Here is a 25,273-nt window from a genome sequence, read left to right as displayed (position 1 = left end):
TGTATCTAACTTAGAAGTGTGAATATCATTTCAAAAATAATGTCAAACAGTCACATTGTTTTAAAAATGAAAGAGAACTCACCAGAAAGACTTCCTGTGGCCCACCGTTTTCAGGTTGGAAGTGGTAGAATGAATCTGAAATAGAAGTAAGCAAACATTCCATAAGTAAATCACACTTGCAAAGGGTGTGCTTTCAGTCCCAAGTGACCACCATGATGTTGAGTATTTATTCTTTTAGTTAAAGATTAGCAAAGCTTTTTCTGGTTCCTGATGGAATAGGGAGAGTTTTTTGCCTACATATTTCAACTTCCTGAATAGAGAGCCTTCTCTCTTCTACTTCAGGGAGCGCTGAAAGTCTGAAGCCAGTATAACTATAAATGGTAGTGTTTTCATCCAAACCCTTCCAAGTCAGCAGAAGCCTCTTTGGTTGTTGCTCTTGCCTTGGTCCCTCAACCCCTTCTGCTAGGACCAAGCCACAGCTCCCTGCATGGAACCAATTAAAAAATGGACAGTCCAGCACAACCTCCAGGACAATGGGGAAGAGTATACAAGCCTTCCCAACAGATCACAAAAAAGCACAAATTTTTGTGTTATTGATAAGGATGAGCCCAAGGCAGTCCTGTTCAACAGAAATAGAACATGAGCTATATATATATATATATATATATATATATATATATATATAATTTTCTATTTTCTAGTAGTTACACTAAACAGGCAAAAAGAAATGGATGAAATTTTAATATGTGTAACTGAATTTATTTAGAATATTATCATTTCACCATGTAACCAATAGAAAAATTACTAATGAGACATGTCACATTCTTTTCGTCACACTAAATCTTTAAGACCCAGCACGTCACAACTCAGACTAGCCACATTTCAAGTAGTCAACAGCCACAATGGCAAGTAGCCACATCAGACACAGAAGAAATCCACTTTTGGCCTTCAGGTTCTGGTAAATCAAGTCAAATGCATGAAGAGATTTTATTCATCTATTTTTCTCCTCTTAGTAATCCATCATCACCCCATTTGTGATGTCATTTTACTGGAAATAATCACGTAATAATAGCAAATATTTATATAGCACTTAACTATGTGCCAGGAACTGTTCTTGGCATCTGACTTCAATTAACACTCACAATAACCTTATGAGATAAGCATATTATCATTCCCATTTTGTAATAAGGAAACTGAGACTTGGAGAGGTTAAGTAACATACTCAAGGTTATACGTTGGTGACAGAGCTGGGATTCTAATCCATGTAGAGGTCTGCCTCCAGATCCCATGTCCTTTAGCCACTAGACTCTCACCTAAATGTGAATGGCTCAAGATAAGATAATTACTTTCAGTTTTAGTTATAACCACCAAGTGATCCAAGGCTGCTGTCACGATACATGGTCAGATAATAGCAGTGACGGCAGATGGAGGAGTTACGGGATGTGCTAGCAAATTAAAATAAAAACAACATGGAGGAGAAGCAAAATCACCACAAGCAGGCCTGGGTCTTACTGGGATGCAGCAGGAGGTTAATGGTGTCGGGGTTGGGGGGGTAGGTGTCGGTCTTTCGAAAATTTTGTCTTCACAATTTTTCTGAGGGAAGGGTCTATCACTTCCATCAGATTCTCAAAGGGGTCTATAAGATAGGCACCTCTATATCTGTCCTAGCTGGGTGGAGAGGAAGACCAGAAGAATCAGGTAGAAAGGAATTCAGAAAAACATATCCTTTTAAATTGATTAATCCGTGGTCCCCAAAGAAGTCACACCTAGTGAGAAAAATAAGATCCACACGTGTGAACTCCATGCCCATATAGTAGGAAAGGAGGTTGGTCAGGGACACTGTTCAGAATCAGCAGGCCTTGGACTGAGGCCACTGTGGGATGCTGAGCCCCAAACTTGCTGAAAGTCCTTCAGTGGCTTCCTCTAGGTTGTAGGAGCAAATCCAAGTTCCTTAGCCCAGTCTCAAAAGCTGCAGTGGTCTCATGCCTGACCTCTTCCCGGGCACTCAGATATCTTGTCTTTTAGCTACACAGACCTATTTACAGGTCCCTACATGCCACACACTCACCCCTCTGTGCCTTTGCAGATTCTGTTCTTTCTGTCAAACACATCCTTTCCCTATCGTATCAGCCTACCTGTAGGCATCAGTTCCAAAGTCATCTCCTCTGGGAAGCCTTTGTGAACTCCTTTGGCTGCCATAGGGACAGCTTTCTCTCTCTGCAGTAACAGTAGTATTCATTCAATTCAGTTGAGAATTATGTACCACTACAGATAATAACAAAAGCTGGTATTTATGGAGTCATGTGCCAGGCACTGTTCCACGTGCTTTGCATGTTCCTCTAATCTACTCAGTAACCATACAGGGTAGGTCCTTTTATTACTCCATTTAGCAGGTGAGCAAACTGAGGCATAGAAGTCAGCAGCCTAAGGTTATCCAGCTTGTAAGTGCAAGAGCCAGAGTGTGAATAAAAACACGCTGGGATAAAAAGTCTCCAAATATGTTCTTTAGCAAAGCAAGCTTTCACTTCATCTTTTAAATCCAGCCAGTGCTGAGGGGATATGTTTTAAATCCAGCCTATGCTTGTTCACTATGAGAGGGAACAGACACAATTCAGAGCTTGGCCAACTCGATCATGCCTCTAACGAGATCATCAGCTTCCCTTAACTTTGCACGTGGATCTAAGTAATAACATGCCCTCTGAAAGCCTTGGCTGACCATTATAAAGGAATGACAGAAAAGACCCTTTCCTTTAAAAGATGCAATATTCGGGGTGCCTGGGTGGCTCAGTTGGTTAAGCATCCAACTTCATTCAGCTCAGGTCATGATCTCGAGGTTCATGAGCTCGAGCCCCACATGTCAGGCTTTGAGCTGACAGTGGGGGGTCTGCTTGGATTCTCTCTCTCCTTCTCTCTCTGCCCTCCCTGCCACCCCCCACTTTTGCTTGCTCTCTCAAAAATTTTTTTAATAAAAGCAATATTCAAGTTAAAAAAGTACACAAAGCCCTATTTTTTTTTTTTTGGATTTACTTGGCTTCAAATAACTCAGTGAGTATATTCCAAATATTTTAAAAATAAAAGTCTGTTGAAAATCTCCTTTTGTTGTCCAGTCATGGCTTTGTCATTCTTTACCCTTCAGTTCCACAGTATGTTTCTTTCCAGCACTATCTAAACTCTCCTTGGATGAATATAAAAAGTGACCTTGTAGGAGGACACTCTCCCCTTTCTCTACCAGTGGGAAAGACAAGAGTTTCAAGATCTGGGACATACACAGACTTCTAGGGAGAGAAAGAGCTCTCTGTAGCTCACGTCAGAGATTGCATCAGGACATTGGCCCAGCCTACCACTCGCCAATAAATGCAATTAGCCATCACAGCCCCTCTTCCCACTGCATCCAGAATGTAAAAGAAACCACCAACTTCCCATGTATATGGACGTCAACATTATCTCAGTTATTAACAATAAAATTATAACAACCAATTGTGTTTTGACTCTTCCTACCTCATCTCCTTCTACAATAAACATTAATCTAATTGTTATTGAGACATTTACTGAATGCAAAGTATGTGCCAGGCATGGTTGTACCTGCTGGAGATATAGCAGTAAATGAGGTAAACAAGGCTCCTGATATAGGGGCCCTCCCACTGTAATGGAAGACAGAAAATAAACAAGTACACAAAGAAGTAAGTAAGATAACTTCAAATAGTGACAAGTTCTACAAATTTTTCCATGTAAGCATGGAGTGATGTGACCTACTGAAGAATTTAACAATGTCTCTCTGGCAGCTGCATGGAGGAGTCTGGAAGAGGCAACAGTGGATGGATGGATCAGTGGTGACCAGTATGAGGCCATTCAACTGTTTAAGTAAGAAATGATGGTACTTTGGGCACAGGATGGTAGCAGTTGAGATGGAGAGAAGTGAATGGATTCAGGACCGGTTCTGGAAGTAAAACAATTAAGACCTGCTGCTGAAGTGGTTGTGGGAAAGGAGAGAGAGGAATGGGTCTAGAGGACACCTAGGTTTTGGCTCAAGCAACTGGGTCAGTGGTGTCTTCTTTAGGGGAGAAACAGGTTGTGCGAGGAAAATCAAGAGTTCTAATTTGAAACAAAAAAAAAAGAATTGATTTGATTGACCTTGTTAACTTTGAGCTACCCAAGTGGAGATGTCAAGAAAGCATCAAGAAGTCTTGAACTATTGCTGTCCACTACAATAGCTGCTAGCACATGTGGGAATTTAAACAATTAAAGACTCATAAGCCATATTTCAAGTAATCAAGTAGACATAGTAGCCACTGTACTGAACAGCACAGGTGTACGTATTTGTGTCACTGTAAAAAGATCCACTCGATAGGAATTGTCTAAAATGCATGTGATAACTTGCTAGACTCCATTACTATATAACATTTACCGTCATTATAAAATACAAAATTATAGCCCTGGGAGATCTTTAAACAGCCACTGGATCCTGATCATACCTGCTTGTAGTTCATGTTAATTCTCTAGAAAATACAGAATATAGCACTGTAGGAGGTGGGGTGGGGGGAACATTAGTTTTATAGGCCTGGCTTCTAGCTGTCTTGACTACCACGACTTCCAGCAAATCACTTAACTAACAGGTGCCTCCATTTCCCCACCCACAAAATAGGAAGTGACCCTGAATGGGCTATACTGAGAAACATGTTGGAGAATGTTTCCAGCTCTCAAGACATCTCCACCTTTCCTAGTCAGATCCGTTCTCATTTCCACTTGCAAATTCTGACATGATGTTATCTCAAATGGCAAAATGGATATAAAAGGGCCTTCAAAACATACAAGGCCCTACTGTAGGTGTAAGTGTAAAAGATACATGTTCCACAAAGGTGAGGCAAAATATACCCTGTGTCTTGAGTCTATCATAGAAATTTGTGTTACTAGATGTTGCAGGGCTCCTGACTTTATTTTTTTATTTAAAAAAAATTTTTTAATGTTAATTTTTGAGAGAGAGAGAGAGACAGAGCACAAGCTGGGGCAGAGAGAGAGGGAGACACAGAGGGACAGAGAGGGACACAGAATCAGAAATGGGCTCCAGGATCTGAGCTATTAGCACAGAGCCCATCATTAGGCTTGAACTCACAGACCATGAGATCGTGACCTGAGTTGAAGTCAGACACTTAACTGACTGAGCCACTCGGGTGCTCCAGGACTCCTGACTTTATAAAGCAATACTGTAATGCGTCAAAGAATCAGGACAAGTCTTGAGCCCGAAAGGTGAAAGACAGTAGGAACAAAAATGGTGACATTTTCCCTCACCGTGCAAGGGCTTTTGTCCTAGGAAAGGGCACACCCTGAGCAGGTGAACTGGCCTACTTTAACCAAATGGTGCCACCCCATTATCTCCACCTTGAGATGGGCTCCTGCTCGGAAGAGCTGGTCTGGGCTGTTCATCAGGAGAAATTCTCCCACCTGCTCACTGTCCTTAATCCACAGAGAGTTAGAGACTTGAAATTTTGTTTTTAATTAAAGAGCTGGTGGGATGTGTCCTCACCTACTTTGTAGATAATCTGGGGGGAAAGTATCCTGATTATGCCAAAGCTAGTGAGAAATTTTAAAAATAGACATGTAATTCCTATTTTGCCAACCTCTATGAGAATACATAAAAAGCCAGAGTAAACAAATGAAATTTTACTCAATATATTGTTTCTTATTTTTCTATGGAAAGGGCAGTGGCACTTTTTTGGTGGTGGTGGTGGTGGTGGTGTGTGTATGTTTCCCAATGACAGTTTTAAAAGGACATCAAACATCTCTGGGCCCATATGCCCACCATCGTAATGCTACCACTTATTTTTGCCTGTTACGCTCCACACGCACACGTTATTACGTGACCATGGCCACAGTTCAAATGCTATTGATAGTAAACCCAGAGAAAGCTTTGGAGTTAGAAGGTGAGGTCTGAATGTTGGCTCCTCTAGAAGGTGAGGTCTGAATGTTGGCTTCTCCACTGATGACATGCAAGTCCTTGAACCATTTACCTGTAAGCCTCAATTTTCTAACGCGTAAAAATACCTTTAAGCACACAGTTGCTATCTGAATAAAAAGGGAGAATGTTCGCCCAATGCCACCAGGAAAGGCTCCATAAATGACGGCTATTATTTTCTTTTTCCATTTTATTTTAAATATTTTCTGTGTTTCTACACATATTCACAATGATTATTTAAGGGGCCTAAAATCAGTCCTTCATGTAAAAAGTTCCGATTTACTAAATCACTCCCATACTGCACTAAATAATGCAAATTGTCACCAGTCTTTATTATTATAAATAATATTACATTGGATATCTTCATGCTTTAGCTTTTTTCGTCCCTTTCACTTATTTCCCCAGCTTCCCTAAATTTCTAACAGTAGAATTAACAATTTTTTGTTTTTAAAAGGGCCTTTAATTAGCATATAACACCACCAACCAAATAATGGGGAATTTCTAAGATGTTGACATTTTACACATAAAATGGTATTCTTAATGCAGTTTTTAATTAGTGAAAATGAACTTTTTTTCCTTTTTATTAATGGTTTGTCACCTTGAAAAATAAGCTTATGTTTTTCTTATTCATAGAAGGATCTTCATATTTTTGTTATGAATTTCAATGAGCTCTTAAATAGTATATGATAATCAAGAGCTAGTATTTGTCTTTGCTATAAATATATTCCCTGTATTTTGAATTTTAGAATAAACACCTTTTAATTTACAGAGCATTTTAATAATAAGCAACAGCCACATTTTGTATAAACCTCATGAGCTATGACATTGTTTCTTGGCAAAATGCTTGGCTTTTGATTGCTTTTCAATGTTCATTTACACCCACTTTTATTTTCACAGCAACCCTGTGAGTGAGCTGCGGAATACAACAATTCGCACTACACGCCTGAGAAAACTGAGACCCACTCAGGCCAGGCAACTTAAACAGGGTCACCGAGCCTTGGAGTTGGCCAAGATTGGACTCAGCCCTTTGTTCTTGGAACCACAGGAACCAAAATAAAGAGATGTGTTTTTGTGCAAAGGGATAATTATCTCAAGCACCAATTCTACCTCATTTCCTATTAAAAAACCTTTATACAAAGCATCAGAGAACCACACCTGCTGCACTAGAGGCTCTCCAGAAATGTTGGCATTTTTAATTCAGCTTTGTTGAGGTGTAATTGACAACTAAAACTGTAAGATATTTCAAGTGTCCATCATGGCGATTTGATACACATTGCAAAAGGCTTCCTCCTATTTAGTTAATTAATACACCCATCATCTCACATATTGACCTTTTTCTTCGGGTGGGGTGAGAAAATTTAAGTTCTGCTTTTCTAGAAAATCTCAATGATATAATACAATGTTATCAACTACAGTCAACATGTTTCCCATTAGATCCTCAGCCCTTATTCATTTTACAGCTTAAAGTTTTTACCAACCTCTCCCTGTGTCCCCCCCCCCCCCCAGCCCCTGGTAACCACTTTTCTACTGTTTCTAGGAGTTTGATTTGATTTGTTTTGGTTTTGATTCCACATATAAACGATACCATGCAGTACTTGTCTTTCTCTGGCTAGTATTATTTTTAGAGAATCCACCAAAACAATGCCTTATGTAACGGACCATCCTTATGCAGTTAAAACAATCCAAATAACTTAGACCTAAATTAGGTGTTGCTTTACTGTCATTTTTTTTTTTTTTAAACGAGCATAAACATCACTCTTCTTGCCAGTATTCCTTCCCTTCTGGGCTCAATGAAACCATTCTTCTCTATGAATTTCTATAACCTTTATCACTCTCTACCTTTTATAGCAGGTATTTTAGCATATGTTTCACCTCTTCTACTGAGTAAGATCCCAAGGTCCATATCTTATTTGTGTTTGTATCTCCCCAAAATCCCAGCACCCTACTCTGCACAGAGATAACACTGACTCAGTGTTTTAGTAAGAGATGAAGCACTTCATGCAGTTAAGAGACCAAGGTAAAAACAAACAAACAAAAAAATACAGTTAGTTAAAAATCAGAGCACTGAAGGCTGCATTAACTATGTGCTTTTTGCTAAGCTGCTCCTTATTCTGGCAAGCACACTAACATGAGACAGTCCTAATGCATTCTTAGGCCAGAAGTCTACATTAGCTAAACAGTACCAAACTACATTAAACAGAATGTCCAACAATGTTTCCAGCCTTGGACAAATCTGTGTAATTCTGTAGATATAGCTGTTATGCTTTTATTTGCAAATTCTGATATAACTCATTCCTCAAAAATTCACAGTGTGTACACACACACACACACACACACACACACACACACACACACTACAAAAGTCCTGGTTCAGCATTTGGGAAAAATGCAGATAAAAATATGAAACATCTGTTTCCTAATATCAGGAAAATTCACAGGAAACGATTAATGTTCACTAGGGAGAAAGAAAAATAATCTGGATCAAATTATAAAATGAAACTTCCAAAATTCACGATTAAGCCTACAAGTCACTACGTCTTCAGAACTGAGGGCGGGGGGGTGGTGTGAGGATTTCACATTTAAACTCGCCACAGTAGAAATATTTTTATTCCGTGTATATACAAATAAGCAAAAAAACTGTGTGCCTCCACCCTACGTAATATTCTCAGTTCCTAAGTCTCCCCACTGATATTTATATAACCCTTGGCAGTTTGGGTTGGTATTGTGTGTGTATTTTCATAACGTGCTTAGTATCTTACAGGGTGAATGAAAACCTAGCTAAACTGGGTGATGGTCCCTATAAGGACAGGATGGGGTTCTTCTGAGAAAAATCAAGAGTGGCTTACATCTCCCAAGGACTGACAGGACCGGGTGGTCAGGGCCATAGCAAGGTCAAAGCAAACTACAGATGAGGGTGGTGAGTTCTTCCACTATCCTGCCCCACATCAGCCTCTCTAAGCCTACCACATGCCAGCAATGTGGAAGGTGCTGCAGATACAACAGAGAGCAACATATAGGCCTTCTCCTCGAGGAGCCTACGATAAGTCATGGAAACAAATGAGGAGGTAATTAAGAGCTTCAGCAGCACGTTATCTAATTGCAGTAAGTACAAGGAGCTCTGAGGGCACAGAGGAGGGGCATCTATACCAGTATGGGATGATCATGGAAGGCTTACGAGAGGAAGCAGTGTTGGAGCTGAAGTATGAAGAACAGCCAAGGTTAACCAGAAACTCAAAGGAGGGAGTCGTGAGCAAGGCAGAGGAAACAACCTGTGCCAATGCCCAAGAGGAAGTGAGTACCTAGGCCCACTGAGGACTGCAAACTGCTTAATGCACCGGGTTGGGGAGGTTTACATGCAAGAGAGGCCTCATCACCCAAGAGGCAGTACCAGGCAAAGCCCACAGTGGGTGACTATAGTGAGAAGCATGGGGCCAACAGAAATGACCCAGGATCTCTAGCATCTTCACATCAGAAAGAACTAGTACTGATTTGGAGCACCTGGGTGGCTTAGTCGGTTAAGCATCCGACTTCAGCTCAAGGTCATGATCTTGCGGTTTGTGGGTTTGAGCCTCACGTCAGGCTCTGTGTTCACAGCTCAGAGCCTAAAACCTGCTTCAGATTCTGTGTCTCCCTCTCTCTCTGCCCCTCCCCCACTCATGCTCACTCACTCTCCCTCTCTCTCTCTCTCAAAAATAAACATTACAAGAAAAAATAGTAACTAGTACTGACTCACTGACAGGCCTCTGGAGAGCAAGCAGTTAGAGGGCCCTATCAGAGATGATGCTGGTCCCCTCCAAGGACAAAGCAATAGCCAGCTACCCAGCCCCACAGATAGGAATAGTTGAGCCTTATCACAACCCCATGAGGAAGACAGAATTATCTCCATTTTACAGATAAGTTGTTGGTTTCAGAAGATCGTATTTGGCGATATTCCTTTCTGTACGTAGATCCTACTTTTGATTAGGGAAACCAACTCTTCTTGGTATGCTTGGGACTTTTGGTTTTAGCAGGGAAAGTTCCACATCCTAGAAATCCCTTCGGTGCCACACACAACCAAGATGGTTGGTCACCCTACTCAGGGTTTGTGAGGTACACACAGTGGACCAAAGGGTTTATGCCCCAGGTTCTTATATGGGAACTGGTGCAATGTTAAATGTGATCTAATCCCCAGAAATTAATCTGGACCCTTTGAGCCATGGGACCCTCTGGAAAATCTTGGGGGCTTGGAGGCTCGTAGATCATTTGCAATAATTCTTACTGAATAATATGTTCAAGGCACAAAGACTAGTTGAGAGCCCAGTGATCACTAGCTGTTGTCCTGAAGGGAAAGAACCACTTACTTAATGCTTAGAGAAAACAGCAATTAGCCAAAAGACTGGTTGAATTTAATTTCTGCTGTTGTTAACTGAGAGTTAACCAAACATTTTCAGCTTTAACATGTGACAGTGAAAATCTTCCTAAAATAAATTCGTCTACTTACCTACGCAGAATATAGCAAACATATTTTCATGTGTCTTTGTTAACTAGGGATCTTACAGTGCCTCACCCCATGGCCATGGCTTATACTGCTACTGTTCAACAGACAGAGTTAAAGTTTAGAAGATAAAGAAAAAGAACACAACAAGGCTGCCAAAAAACTATGGTCACAACAGGATGTTACTTTATGACAGTATCTGACAGGCAGGGGGTGGCTGATACATCTATAGAGAATGAATGATGGCAAAAAACTGGGCCATGCAGAATTACAGAAAAGAAAATGACCAGGTGATGAGGGACCGTAAGGCAAGCTGAGGGCCAAGCACAAGCTAGCACAACTTCCCCCCAACCCCCAGGTGGGATCTGTGTGATATTCCTCAGACACTTCTGGCTGCTCAAGCACAAAGGAAAGGGCAGAAAACAAATGGTTAAACTGATAGAGTCCACCAGTTTACAAATATCTCTTCAATAGCCTAATCTCCAGGAACTCCCAACTATCTTAATGATAATACTTTGCTAGAGGGAAAAATAGCCTTAGCTTGACAATAGCTAGGCCTCCAATAATCTAAAAAATCCTCTTTAGCATGTAGAAATCCCTTTAAGAAACTTCCTCTTGACTTTACCTCCCCCAACCCCACAGTATATAAGCAGTCATTCTTCACGACCCCAGAGCAGCTCTTCCTGCCCACGGGGCCTGTCCTCGTGCTTTCATAAAATCACCGTCTTGCACCAAAGACGTTTGTCTTCAAGAATTCTTTCTTGGGGGGCGCCTGGGTGGCGCAGTCGGTTACGCGTCCGACTTCAGCCAGGTCACGATCTCGCGGTCCGTGAGTTCGAGCCCCGCGTCAGGCTCTGGGCTGATGGCTCAGAGCCTGGAGCCTGTTTCCGCTTCTGTGTCTCCCTCTCTCTCTGCCCCTCCCCCGTTCATGCTCTCTCTCTGTCCCAAAAATAAATAAAAAAAAAAAAAACGTTGAAAAGAATTCTTTCTTGGTTGTTGGCTCCATACCCCCGCCAACACCCTGAAAACCCATCACCGGGGATTGTGGAAGAGATGATGGCTTCACTTGAGCTTTTGCTACGGTGCTATTGAGTCAGGCATCTGCGGTACAGGGTTCTGGTCTGAGAAAAGGGAGCATAAGCTCTTCAAGGGCTCTCCTTTCCTTGCAACACGGGTATGAGTGAAATAGCCCATGCGGCCTTCAGGCAGCAGAAGATGCAGAGAGACTTCAAACTGATAGGAATCAAGGGCCCTCCATTGAATCCTGACTCAAAGGCATCCTCCCAGAATCTCAGTTAATGTTAGCCAGACACAATTCCCCACTGTGAGAACTCTCCCCACACAGGAATGGAGATAGGAGCCTTAGACTCTTTCTCTGGCGACAATGATCTCCAACATATTTCTGGTTACTTTTCAATGAAAAAAATATTTTCGAAATCCAACCATGCTTGAATAGAGCTATTAAAAAAAACAGCAACAACTCCTCGGCAGGGTTGAACTTTTATTAGCCTCAGAAAACTTAAGAAAACAAAAAGTAAAATTGAGCAGCATTTATCACTGTAATATATAACTGTTTCCCTCTGCAAGTTCCAGCTTTATGGGAGTGTCCCGGGTAACTGAGTTTCTGCCACATGGTGAAAATAATCGTTTTGTCCACTGGGCTTAGCTCTCTAATCGTTATCACTCCTTTCGATGACATACTTTCTGTTGGATGCTGAGACAGCGAGGAAGACAGTCATCCCACAAATATTCAGGTGATGTCTGCTGCACAGAGTCAGGCAGAATAAGGGCAGGATGCAGCAAAGGGCACTGCCCGGAGCTGGATCAGAAAAACCAGACAGGGAAGGTTTTGGTTTCACTCTGCCAGACCTTTGACGTGGATGAGCTACTTCTCTGGGCCTTGGCCTCAGAAGCAAATGATAAATGCTCCTTAGCTGATGCTAGGAGCGGCCACCCAAACCCTGGTTTGGGGGCTTTGACTCCACTGAGTGATTCAGTTTTAAATTGTAGCCACCAAAACGGGTGGGCATTGAGTGAGAGTCCCTTGGTCACTGAAAACCAATCAAAGGAGTAGATAAGATATAGAGATTCTAAGGACTTGTTCATCTTTTCCTATATCAGCAAGAGATCAATAGCTTACAAAAACAAATCCCACTGTGTTCAACATAATCCACTCAAAGACATAATTCTACAGTAAGAAGACAAGTCTTAAGAAAACCAACACAGCGGGCACAACCTCTCTGTTCCTGCACCTACCACTTGCTGCCTGGATAAAGCCACCTTTGCTGCCTCTACTGTTAACATTAGTTTGTACCCTCTCCCAGACATTCTCATGAGCTTTCCATTTTATATACATGCTGAACTACACAATCTGATGACCTTCCTTTGGGGGAATGCACAAGCCTGAACTCACTGCAACAGAAAAAAAACAAAAACAAACAAACAAAAACCTACCACCCAGAGCCAAGGAAAACAAACAAACAAACAACAACAACAACAAAAAAAAAACCCTGTTATTCACCATACCTCTAGGAAGAGATTTAACAGCAGCCCAGGGCATCTGATGATGTTCTGTACAGCTAGCCATTTCCATGCTCAACTCGTCTCCTTGACCCCCCAACCCCGTTCTTATTTGTTTATGCACCTGCATAGGCAATTTGATTATAAGGCTTTGTGACTGCACAGGCCATACTTTATATTTCTATGTATTTTTCTTCCTTCCCACAAGAATGAGCTCTTTGCTTAACACACCCTAGGTTTCCAATAAACGAAAGGGAGGAAAAACAAAAAAGCCCTAAACGTTCATGTTTATAACTAATTGTGAATCCAGAAATTAGGTTCCTATTTATCTTCTATTGCTTAAGCTAGGTTTCGTTCCTATGAACATGTCTCCCCTACAAGTGCTGTGGACACTGATGATGTAAGGCAGTCTTTCTTAACCTTTTATGACACCCACTTTTGATAACCATAAAAACCTTCCCTTCCCTAACCAGATTCTTTTTTTTTTTTTTTTTTAAATTTTTTTTTTTCAACGTTTTTTATTTATTTTTGGGACAGAGAGAGACAGAGCATGAACGGGGGAGCGGCAGAGAGAGAGGGAGACACAGAATCGGAAACAGGCTCCAGGCTCCGAGCCATCAGCCCAGAGCCTGACGCGGGGCTCGAACTCACGGACCGCGAGATCGTGACCTGGCTGAAGTCGGACGCTTAACCGACTGCGCCACCCAGGCGCCCCTTCCCTAACCAGATTCTGATGTGCCCTTTCCATGGCTGTTTCAGGAAACTGATGTGCGTTCTCAGTCTCCCCTGCTGGATCCTCTCCTCTCCCCTAAATCCAGTAACTTTCAAATCTACATCTCTCCATCCCCAGCCTCTTCTCTGAACTCTAGTTATTTATCCGACTGACTTCTTGATATCTTCCCAAGGATGCCTTATTAGGATCTCAAGCTTAACAACGGCCACAACCAAATTCTTAAATGATCCCCCGCCACTGCTCCCCTGGGGCTCCCAGTGTTGGAAGCTGGACACCACCATTCATGCCTTTGCTCAATCCCAAATCCTCATTCACCTTTGGCTCCTTTCTCACCTACTGTCCATCTAGTCAACCCACCAGCAAATCCCGTCAGCCCTACCTTCAAAACGTCTCGGATCCAGTCACACCTCAGGGTCTCCTCCAAGTCTCCTGGTCTGAGCTGGCAGCATCCCCATGGGTTTCTGGGCTTCGGCCGTGCTCCTCCCCCCATTCCAAGTCTAGTGTCCCTCAGCAGTGGGGGTGTCATCTTTCTTCACCTTACTCCCCTGCTCAAAACTCTCCAAGGGCTTCTAGGCATGTTTAGCACACGAGCTAAATCCTCGGCTTCCTGGGTTCTACATGAACTGGCCCTGGCTCACTCTACCCAGACACACTGACCTCCCCTTCTCCTCAAATGCGCCAAGCAATCCAGGGCCCCTGGCTGGCTCTGTGGGTAGAGCCATATGACTTTTGATCTTGAGGTTATAAGTCTGAGCCCCAAACTTGAGGTTGTAAGTTTGGGCCTAGAGATTACTTTAAAAAACACATATTTTAAAAAGTATTTCTTATGTAGAAACATAAAAGCAAAACAAACAAAAAAACCCAAATATGCCAAGCAATCGCCTGCCTCAGTGCTGAGACACATTCTTCCTCCTGCTCCAACTCACACACACTTTTCAACCTCACTTCCTTCAGGTCTCTGTGACGAGTGTCCTCTCCTCAGAGGCCCTACACTCTCCTTTCTTACCCTGCTTTGCTCTTCTTCATAGCACTTAACACTTCCTGGCATTCTTATTGAATTATTATCTCTCTCCTTCACTGGAATGTAAACTCCACGAGAAGAGGACGTTGTTTATTCACTGCTGTACCCACCGTGCCTGAGGTGACGCCTGACAGGGACTACGTTTTTTTTTTTTTTTTTTTTTGTTACTGAATGAATGCATATTCTCAAATAGCCAGAAATATTTTATGCAACTGAATTTTTCTAATGTTTATATTATGAAAATATTTCCCCCTTTCCCAAGCAAATCATCACACAGTGTATGTTTTTTTAAATGACCCAGCTCCCTTGCTTAGGTTTGGATATGTCTGCCATCTTTCACACACCCCACTGGGGGGTGGACCAGGGTGCCCCACCCCCTGAGGGTCAGTGATGTGGTGGGTAGGCTCAACGTACACAAACTCATGGCTATGTCCTGAGTTTTTATCCAAGCATCTGACATGTTTTATAGCCTTTTGCCTCTTACGAAAGCCTTAAAGCTTTATTACCTTCAAAAAAATGCTCAGAGAATTCAACTAATAAAGAGACTGTCTGCCTTATTTATGGTAATGGCAGTGTTTCTTTCAGTTAATTCTGAATAGGGCTGGCTCAAATTTCAATGCCAAGTGGTTTGCTACACTACTTTTGTTGTATGCTTCCAAAGCAGTTTGGTCCCAGTGGCCAAAGATTATACTATGGAACATTAAGAAAACTTTTTGGAAAAAAAAAATAAAAAGAAGCATAGATTTCTCCTGCCAGGTATCTATCTTCTATACATTTGGATTTTCTGGTGGCTTACTTCAATATGGGTGCTTTTCAGAAGAGCAGTGTTTTCCTTCATGAATGAACCCCATTTATCATGATACGCCAAGTGGTCAGTGTTAGCTCCGAGGGGACAGCCTATCTCCCAGCCTTCTGGCATTTTCTCAGCATGGCAGTGAATGCCACCCAGCAGAGACCAGTATCTCACTCTCTGAATTCCACCTTTCTCTCCTTTACTTGGCCTCTTAGCAGACCTCAGCTTCAGAGAGTTCAATCAGCGACATTTGTCTACTGTGTCTTTTCTCCTTTTCTAAAAGCATCATTTTTCTCGAACTTTTGTGGGTGAAACTTTGGACCTGTCATGTAAACACAAGGCATTATTAATTTCCAATCACTTGAGAAATTAAGTCAGACACAGCACGGTTCAAGGATATGGTCAAATTCTGACACTGGAGTTGACAAAAATAGAAAACAATGATCCGTATCAGTTCTGCCCTTTGACCTCCTTAATAAATAAAATACAATAAATCATATGCAAGTCACAGTGAATTTTTTCTTATATGTGTAAGTATTTCTTTAAAGCTTAAAACTTTTGAGGTTTTTGACATGGTATCTCATTTAATCGTTTAGGAATGCAAGTTGTTAGGCTGGCGTGTCCAAAAAGGAAAATGGTAGATATTGATTATCAGGCATTTCGTCATCCAAGTCAAAAACTCCCAAAAAATCAATTCTTTTTTTTTTTTAACCACAAATCTGGATTCCTAGAACATGTGTGTTTGTGTGTTTATGTGCGACTTAACTCTGCAGTCCTTGCACCCCTCTTGGGCTGTACAAGTGGCCTTTTTCCCTCTGTTCTCTGAACATTGAACATGGGCAGAGCCAACATAAACTATACACTAGTGACATTCTGAACGACCCTCAAATTCCTGCTCTCTTCTGCAAAGTTTCACTGCCAACCCTCCTAAAGCTCCCCCCGCCGCTTCCCTCAAATAGTGTTTTATATTTTCTTCTCTTCACTTAGCTTGGTTGGACAAGTATTTTGTTAACAGTCCTTTGGCCAGTGTCAGGGTAGGGCTTCTGGCAAAAGTCAGGGTTGCAGCATTTCAGAGGCCTAGCACTAACTCTAGAAAATATTCCCCTAATTTAACTCTTTTACTCCTCTTTTCTTCTGCCATGCAAAAAGGAAGAAGAAACAAAATTTAAAAACCTTCATACATTCAACAAAGATACATCCAGCCACAAAAACAGTGCCATCTGGCTTAAAACCAAAAGAATCTTAACATCCTAGCTGGGGGCTTACAAGTCCTGAAGCCCCTAACACAGATAAAGTCTTATAAATAAGTCATATCCAAACTTGAACTTCTGCCTTTTTTGCTTTTTCTGTTTACTTATGTGAAAATGTGGCCAACACTATGGTGGTTCAGCCTCCCCGTAGCCCTCAACATTTCCCTGCTAACGGAACCCCAGTTTGTTCAGGAAGAGATGCTGTGAGTTCAGAAAAGGTCCTGGCCTGAGGGGGAGCTTTGTGGGGGTACTGGGAAAGGATTCTGCCTCCTCATAAATGACAGAAGCGGCATGGTAGATCCCTCACTGGTTCTCAACTTTGAAACTGGTCATGAGACACAGAACTGTGACAATCGTTTAGTGACCACCAGAAAGAAAGTCTATGTTTTAAACCCAACACCGCAAACAGGGTAGATCAAAGGAATGGAGACAGACAGACCCATAGTGGCAAAGGGCAGAAGCAGCTGTCTCCTTCAGACTTTCTGAAGATCTGGAGAAATAGCTCCCTACTTGTTAGGGCCTCAATTAGTCATGTTTTCTGCCATTTACAGCCTTGACACAAGTGAGATGATAAAAGAAAAAATTATGGCTTAATTTGGTTTCCCTTAACTTAGACGTAAGAAAATTTGCTTGGCAAACCTCAAGGTAATAGGGCCAATATAACTTGCTCTTGCTTTATTATTTAGCAAAGAGGCCCTCGAGTCTTTCTCAATCCACAGTGATCGTTCATTCGTTCGTTTGTTCCTTCCTTCCATCCAGCCAGCCAGCCAGCTATCCATCTAACCAACCATCCATCCACCCACCCATCCATAATCCCTCTTTTATTCTGCCAACAACCAACTGCTGAGCCCCTACCCTGTGCTGGGCACTGGGGATACAAACAACCCAAAGGACAAAAAAATACTATACCCATTTTAGAGTTAAGGACACTGAGATTGAGAAGGTTTAGATATTTTTTACAATACCACAAGTCTACAAGTGGCAGAGCTAGGAGTCAAATCTAGAACTATCTGAATTCATAGGCTTGTGCTTTTCACTATACCATGCAGCTTCAAACCTAGCCATCACTTTGCTGGCCTAATTTAGAAATAATTAAAACTGTATTGATTTTAATATTCTGCAATTCTTACTACCCCCACCTCACCATCTGCAGTGAATCTAAAGTAGTTACACTGTACTGTATCTAGACATTTTGTCTCACCAAGACCAAATGTCCACTGTCTACCTGGAAGTCTGACTGACACTGTGTTTACAGGATGGCGATGCCACCATGATGCCTTTTGCTTCCACATTCGTCTCGAATCTATTGGCTACTGTATGCTCCATCATTTGGGGACCTTTTCTACCTTACCAGTGCCTGGTACTCTCTGGCACATGACAGGTCCTCCCTACAGATCTGCTAATTAAACGAAGAAAAATAAGCCAAAGAATAAGATGCTGTCTCAGGAAATCTTGAATGCCAGTTCTTAAGACTCTTAGTTTAATGAGTTGATATCACTTCTAAGACCTTGGCACAGAGTGCCAGTCCAGAAGGCGCATAATAAGTTGCTGACTGAGCAATCTGTACCTGATGTTTATAGCAAATATATTCTTGTGAAACCCTAAACAACCCAAATGTCTGGTACTTGGATACAAAGTTAAACCAACGGCTACTTACCAGCCCAGGGGATTATTTTATCGCCTATTGTAAGGAGAAAGATGTAAACTATGAGGACACAGGAAAAGGGCAACATGAACCAAGGTTAGATGCAAAAGTAGACGAACAAAGAGGATGTACACACTGATCCCAACTATGCAAAAATACACACATGGACACGGGCATTAGAATCAGAGTCTAAACTCCTAAGAGCAGTTCTCAAGTGTCCAATAAAAATTCAGAATCTAATAAAACCACTCACAACTGGCTTTTCTTTCACTGTTTTATTCCCACAGACCTTCCTATGATCAATATGACAGAATTCTTACAGAACACATCTTCAGAATTGAACATGTGACCAGTTTTGAAAAACATGCTTTCTAGGTACCTATGATGAAAATGAATGCCCTAACTGGTAAAAGACATCCATTTATTTGCCAGGCTCAACATATACATTGTTCTCAGTGTCTGAAGGCCATGTGATAATGAATGCCCTATGTGTGTGTATGTGTGTGAAAAACACAATAAGTGACACTTTTCCAAACTATATATCAGATAATCCAGTTTTCTTTGCAGGAACAATCATTCCTTGCTGAGACTGGCACACTCGGGGTGCTTTCTGCTTAAGACCTGCATTGCCATACCCTTCCCTTGGCTAAATCAGGCTTCTTCCAGAATTTTTGAACTTGGGTGCACCTCTCTCAAACGACAATGGGTACCACTTCTTGAATATTTCGTTATATAGTAAACATAATTGTAAGCACTTCTTATGAACCCCACTTCAACTTTGTTTCCTACTCTAACCCCAAACACAGAGTATATGGCATGCAGCTCAGTAAATACATGTCTACCCAGAGTTACACTTTAGTGCATTTAATTCTCATGTCCACACTGAGGAGGTATTATAATTATTAACACTTTACAGACGGGGTCCAGAGAGCTAAAGTCAATTGCTCAACAAGCTAACATTTTGCTAAGGTCAACAAGAAAGGATTAGTTATCTTTCTTACTTCACCTCTCCCCATTTCAATACCTGGCTCATTCAAACTTGGAATATCACACTTTTATGAGTTAAAAATTAACTGATAAGACACAAAAAGTCATGTTCACAAGAATAATGTCTAAAATTCTTTTTCCACTCAAACTTAACTTGTCCTGCCATTAAAATGCAGACCCTTGAAAGGCAGAGACCTCCTACCCATCAACGCTTCACTGGAAGATGGAAATGCTTTAAGAGGTGTCACCAAGTATGAGACATAGAGAAAGGCAGTCCCATTGCTTGTCCAGTGCTTACACATACAAGCACAGTTGAGTTAGGCAGCTCAAAACCATGAGTTCAACTGACTATGGGGAAAACAACAACAACAACAACAACAACAACAACAACAACAACAACTCAAGTACGAATAACACAAAAATAAGACCTAACACTCCACACCTGAAATCTCAAAAAGCCCAACTAGGGTTATGTGGCTTAAGGAAAAGGGCCCCTTGCTGTGGTAGTTCTGACTTTGGGAAAATCCCAAATCCCAGATGAATTCATTCAACTGATTCGCAGTTACACTTTTCACACTTTGCCTGAAGAAGTTCTAACCTAGAAAACGGGGTGGGAGATGGAGAAAAAAGGATCAGTCTAGTTCCAGTGGGCAGGGATGTTGTCTCTGGGATTTTCCTAACGTGGACCACAGCATTTAACAAAAAAACCACATCCTCAAAGCCAAACCCTTTCTCAAGTTCTGTTGCAAGCAGGGCCGAGGCAACCAGCGCCCCCACTGGCACTACAGGATCACCACAATGGCCTCAAAACAAGCTTCCCTGATTCAAATGCTCTCTCTCCAGATCCTCAGTCTCCTCAGAGGCCCCCCTCTGTGTTTTCTAATGCCCTATACAATGCAAGGCTACCTGAGCTGACCAATCTCTACCTTCCTCTACTATGGTGACTGCCCCTCCCATCCTCTTCCCCTCCTGGCACTGGCCTCTCAGCCATTCTGCTGCCCGGGGCTGGATGGAATGCCCTCTGTCCATTCAAGTCCAGTCAGGCCCTGCTAACTCCAACTCCTCCAAGCCAACTCCCTCAACCCCACCTCTCTGACTGACTTCTGATCACCTTCCTATATGTTAAGCCCTTTTGTGGAAATAAATAGACTCCCTTGAGTGACCTCAATTATGAGACACTTATTGTAAGTATATACAGACAATAAGAGCCATGGGACGGGCCTCACTGAGACCAAAACCAAACCAAACAAACCAACAGGCCAAGAACTGGAAGGAACCAGAACAGCCTCCACAATTAGATTCTCTGGTCTCCCAACAGCAGCAGGAGTGTGGAGTCCCACGCACTGACGATGACCCAGCCTCTTCCTCCCGCTTCTGTTGCTCCTGCCACACATGTTGGGTCTTCCCTCTGCTTCCTCATAGTTTCTGCTGACTCAAAGCCTGCCCAATGGCCTCTCTGAGATTTTATTTCCAGCCTACAGATTAGACTGCCACTGGGCAACTGTCCCTGCCCTGGGTGTCTTTCATGCACAAATTCTTATAAAGAATCTGACTAGGCCCATTTTACTGGGCTGAGCAGTACTGGGCTGTGACCTGGTCAGAGCAGATCAGGATGCTTGTCAGACTATGGCTGCCTGAGGATCAGGAGCTCTTCTTGATCCAACCAACTGTGGCTGAGAGAGAAAGGCAAGGGAAGAAGTCACATTAGTTAAGAACATGGCCATTTTTAACAAACAGTTTGGGCTGCTACCCGCAGCAGAAATTGGACTTTTCAGAAGGGGCTACAGACACATTTATTAGTCCCTCTGGTGAATGGCTCTTCTTCACATCTCTAATGCCCTTATAAAATATGCATTCCTAGGCCTGGCCATGGAGGACAGAGCACTGTATACTAGCCTATAGTCACTTCATGCCTATTTGTCCTGATACTGTACTTAAGCAGGTAATGCCAGATAACCCAGAACCACAGGGCACTCACGGGTGAACCTCCCTGGAGGACGGACTTAAGTTCTCACGGTGTCTGCCAGGCACTGCAACTGTTTACACACACTTCTCATAGAGCAATTCTCAAACTTTTGGTCTTAGGACCCCTTTACACTCTTTAAATTGAGGCTCACAAAGGGCTTCTGTTTATTTGGCTTAACCTATTGATATATTCACTGTTAGAAATTAAAGCAGAAGTTTTGAAAATATTCATTAATCCATTAAAAATATAACTGATAGGGAGGGGTGTGTGGTTGGCTCAGTCAGCTGAACGTCCAACTCCTGATTTCGGCTCAGGTCATGATCCCAGGGCTGTGGGATCGAGCCCCATGTCAGGCTCCACACTGACCATGGAGACCGCCTAAGATTCCCTCTCCCTCCACCCTGCTCTCTTGCTCACACTCTCTCTCTAAAAACACCAAAAAACTATAAATATATTTATATGTATAAATATAAAACTGACAAATCCATTAGATCTCAACAAAAGCAGTATTTTATGAAAAACAACTGTTTTCTAAAACAAAAAAAAAAATTAGTGAGAAGAGATTTACATTTTTGTAAACCTACTTAATGTCAAGTCTCTGCAAATCTCTAATAGGAAACAGCTAGATTCTCATTTCTGATTCTGAGTCCAATCTGCTGTGTGATATATTGTTTCCATTGTCATATATGAAGAAAGTCTAGGCTTATACAGATATAGATGGAAAGGCTTTTCAGATAACTGTGGATATGTTTCTTTGATACCATGCCAAAAGTTAACAGGAGATGATTTTCTTTTAATTATTTATTTTTGAAAGACAGCGAGAGATAGAGCATGAATAGGGGAGGGGCAGAGAGAGAGGGAGACACAGAATTCAAAGCAGGCTCCAGGCTCTGAGCTGTCAGCACAGAGCCCGCCTCGGGGCTTGAACTCATGAAGTGTGAGATCATGACTTGAGCCGAAGTCGGACGCTTAACTGACTGAGCCACCCAGGCACCACTGCAAGAGATGAGTTCTTAAAAATTACCTCAATCGCTTTCAATGAACTTTTCACACTCTGCTATATGAAAATTGAATAATCTGTCTTGCATTTGAATAGAACTTTTACCCAGGCAGGGTTTGCAGCATTCACACTGGTCATTGAGAAACAGTGGCTCCCTGATTCTACAGGTATTCCAAATGTTGACACATTTCATCACACTGGATCAAAATCACACTCACTAATATCACCACGGATCTCACCGGAACGTCTTTGAGTATACTGGAAGTAATGTGTGGGTTGTCGCCAAGCTTATGGGGGCAGACACAAGTTCTTTAAAATTCCAATTTTTGCTTGCAAGCTAGAATTTCATCACAGGCAACACATACTGACAGTTGTTTTTTTTGAAGTGATGGCCTCACTTTGTTCTTTTTCGAGAAACTGTCCACCAAATATCCAAGTCTGAATAGTCATAGTTTGTCTATCAGACATTCTTTCAAGTAAAAATGGGGTCAGTTCAGCTTGCAACTCAAATAATCGCGCAAGTGTTTTTCCTTGAGACAATCATCACACTTTATCATCAGAAGGGCTTTATTCTCCTAATTGTGCCACAAAGAATGCTAAAAAGATGTGCCTTCAAGGACTGAGACTTAGTAAAGTTGATAATTTTTACTGCTTCAAAGACATACTTATGTGAAAATGGCTTTTTTTTTTTTTTTAAACTGTGTGTGTGGTGGTGAGGAATGTGGGCACTAATACCATTTGGTGGCACTGCCACCAAAATCTTTCTTTATCACAAAGATGCATGTGAACAACAGATGTCCAATAGGTGAGATATTCAGTCTGCAGTGGTGATTAGGCACCAAGAGTTTTAGCCACCACTGCTTTTGCATCATTCTAAATGTCAATAGGATGAAAAGGTCAAATAATATCTTAATATTATAAAAATAAATTTGATGTTGTGGATGCCCTGGAAGGATCTTGAGACTCCCAGGGTCTTTGAACCTCACCTTGAAAAACACTGTTCTGAAAAGTGCTGAATAGGGGCGCCTGGGTGGCTCAGTGGGTTAAGTGTCCGACTTCAGGTCAGGTCATGACCTTGCAATTCGTGGGTTTGAGCCCCATGTCAGGCTGTGTGCAGACTCTGGAGCCTGCTTCAGTTTCTGTGTCTCCCTGCCTCTGCCCCTTCCCCCTGCCCTCTCTCTCTCAAAAATAAACATTAAAAAAAATTTTTTTAAGTGCTTAATAAATATTCATGAATCCCTCAATGAATGAATAAAACTTCATATTAAGCATGGAGGTTCTGGAAAGGTTTCATGGATGAGGTACTTTTCCAGTGGGGCCATCAAGACCACACAGGTTGTGTGAAGGTGCACAAGGTGGGGAGGAGCTCGAGCAAAGGGAGAGGTAGAAATATGCAGGGAACATAACTGGAGCAGAAGCAGAAGCAAATCTAACTTCAGATGAGCAGCACCTTACGTGTTGCAAAGCACGTTCACACCGCCCTCCATCTCCATCAGTTCCCCACAACAGCGCCGTAAGACGGGGTTACCAACCCCTGTGGTGCAGGGGAGGAGACTGAGGTCAGTCTGCAGCTCTCTAAAGGCAGGGACTATGCTTGCTTTCCCCATAATGAATTTTGAAGCCTCACACACAGGTCAGCACAACAAAGGCACACAATGAATGTTCATGGAGTTAAATGAACACATGAGGCTCAGAAAAATTCGTCACCTGCTCAAGATCCCACAGCTGGGAAGCAGTGGCTCCAGCACCAGACCCAGGTTTTCTGGCACCAGATCCCATGTGGTTGCCACCATACCCTGATGTCTTCAAAGCAACAGAAAGCACAGCCATGTTGTGGGGGTATTGGATATCAGCATGAGGGGCCTATGAACTGAGGAATTTGGGGTAAGGGAGATACATGATCGCATTTGTGGGGCAGAGGAAGAATCCCAATGGGATCTGGGAGGCATGGAGTAGTGAAGGACAGGAGAGACCAGTTTGGATCCTGTGTTCATGGTCGAAGTGAAAAGACAGATGGGGGTGGGGGGAGTGTCACACTTCACAGATTTCCCCTAATTCTGACACTTCACTGTGTGAATTTGGACAAGTTAGCCTTCCTGTTTGATCCTTACTTTCCTTATCTGCAGAACAGGATAATGATCATATAAAATTTCATAGAATCACTGTATTAAATAAAATGCACACAAGGCAACCAGCACAGGTCTCACCTCAGCTCACTGAGTATCAGCTACATGAAAGGAAGGAAGGCAGAGATGAGATGGAAGGAGGAAAAAGGGAGAGAAGGAAATGCTTGTTGAATGCCTGAGTGAACGTGGGCAGTGCCACAGGGAGAGCTGATCTCCAAGCCCTGCTGTGGTTTCAAAACTAGAGAACATAAAAGAAGCATCAGCTCATTCTAAGGTTTCGAGCCTCGGTAAGCAGAAGGAGTGGATACACAGGTGGCCACGGGGAATCCAAACAGAGGTGCCAAGGAGGCTTGGTACTATGGATGCCAAAGGGCCAGACTTGCAACAAAGATCAGGAGGTCCTCTGGGGAGAGGGAATGGCCCAGAATTTCCCTTAGTCTGGGAAAGGCCCAGAGTAAAGGATCAATTAACATTCTGGGACGTTATAAATGAGGGCAAATGGGGAAAAAGGAGAAAATGGATCAGAGACACACAAAAAAAGGAAGCACCTGCTTAAAACCATTTTTAATGGCTCCAAACCCTCATCTGCAAGGCACACTTAGGCTCTATCTCTGCCTCCAGCCAGGCATTCCCGCTGCTCTGCCAAGCCTGACATTTGATGCTTGCATGACACCAGACTTCTGCAGACTCTGCTCTGTCTGCCTGAAAGGCATTCACTGCTTCCCCAAAAGCAGATTTCTCAAAAAGTGGCACTTGTAACACTTTTTAAAATGTGTGTTTATTTAAGAGAAAGGGGGAGTCCCAAGCA

General features: G+C 42.4%; 1 protein-coding gene across 4 annotated transcripts in view; it reads right to left on the bottom strand.

Annotated features, from left to right (window-relative positions):
- The window catches only part of GNG12 (G protein subunit gamma 12), a 128,598-nt gene that overhangs the window by 77,667 nt on the left and 25,658 nt on the right, over window positions 1-25,273 (bottom strand). For 3 of the 4 annotated variants that reach the window (XM_058717028.1, XM_058717027.1, XM_058717026.1), the window contains exon 2: window positions 83-135. Coding sequence is in view for 1 of the 4 variants with exons in the window: in XM_058717025.1 (XP_058573008.1) it covers window positions 111-135 (25 nt within the window). In the remaining 3 variants the exon portion in view is untranslated. Of the gene's footprint in view, window positions 1-80; window positions 136-25,273 lie in introns of those variants that run through there. The other variant, XM_058717025.1, reaches the window with a different exon arrangement.

Source organism: Neofelis nebulosa, chromosome 2 (assembly GCF_028018385.1).
Source record: "Neofelis nebulosa isolate mNeoNeb1 chromosome 2, mNeoNeb1.pri, whole genome shotgun sequence".
Classification (NCBI taxonomy): Eukaryota; Metazoa; Chordata; class Mammalia; order Carnivora; family Felidae; genus Neofelis; species Neofelis nebulosa.
Note: the sequence above shows the minus strand (reverse complement) of the source record. Positions and strands in the feature narration are given on the sequence as shown.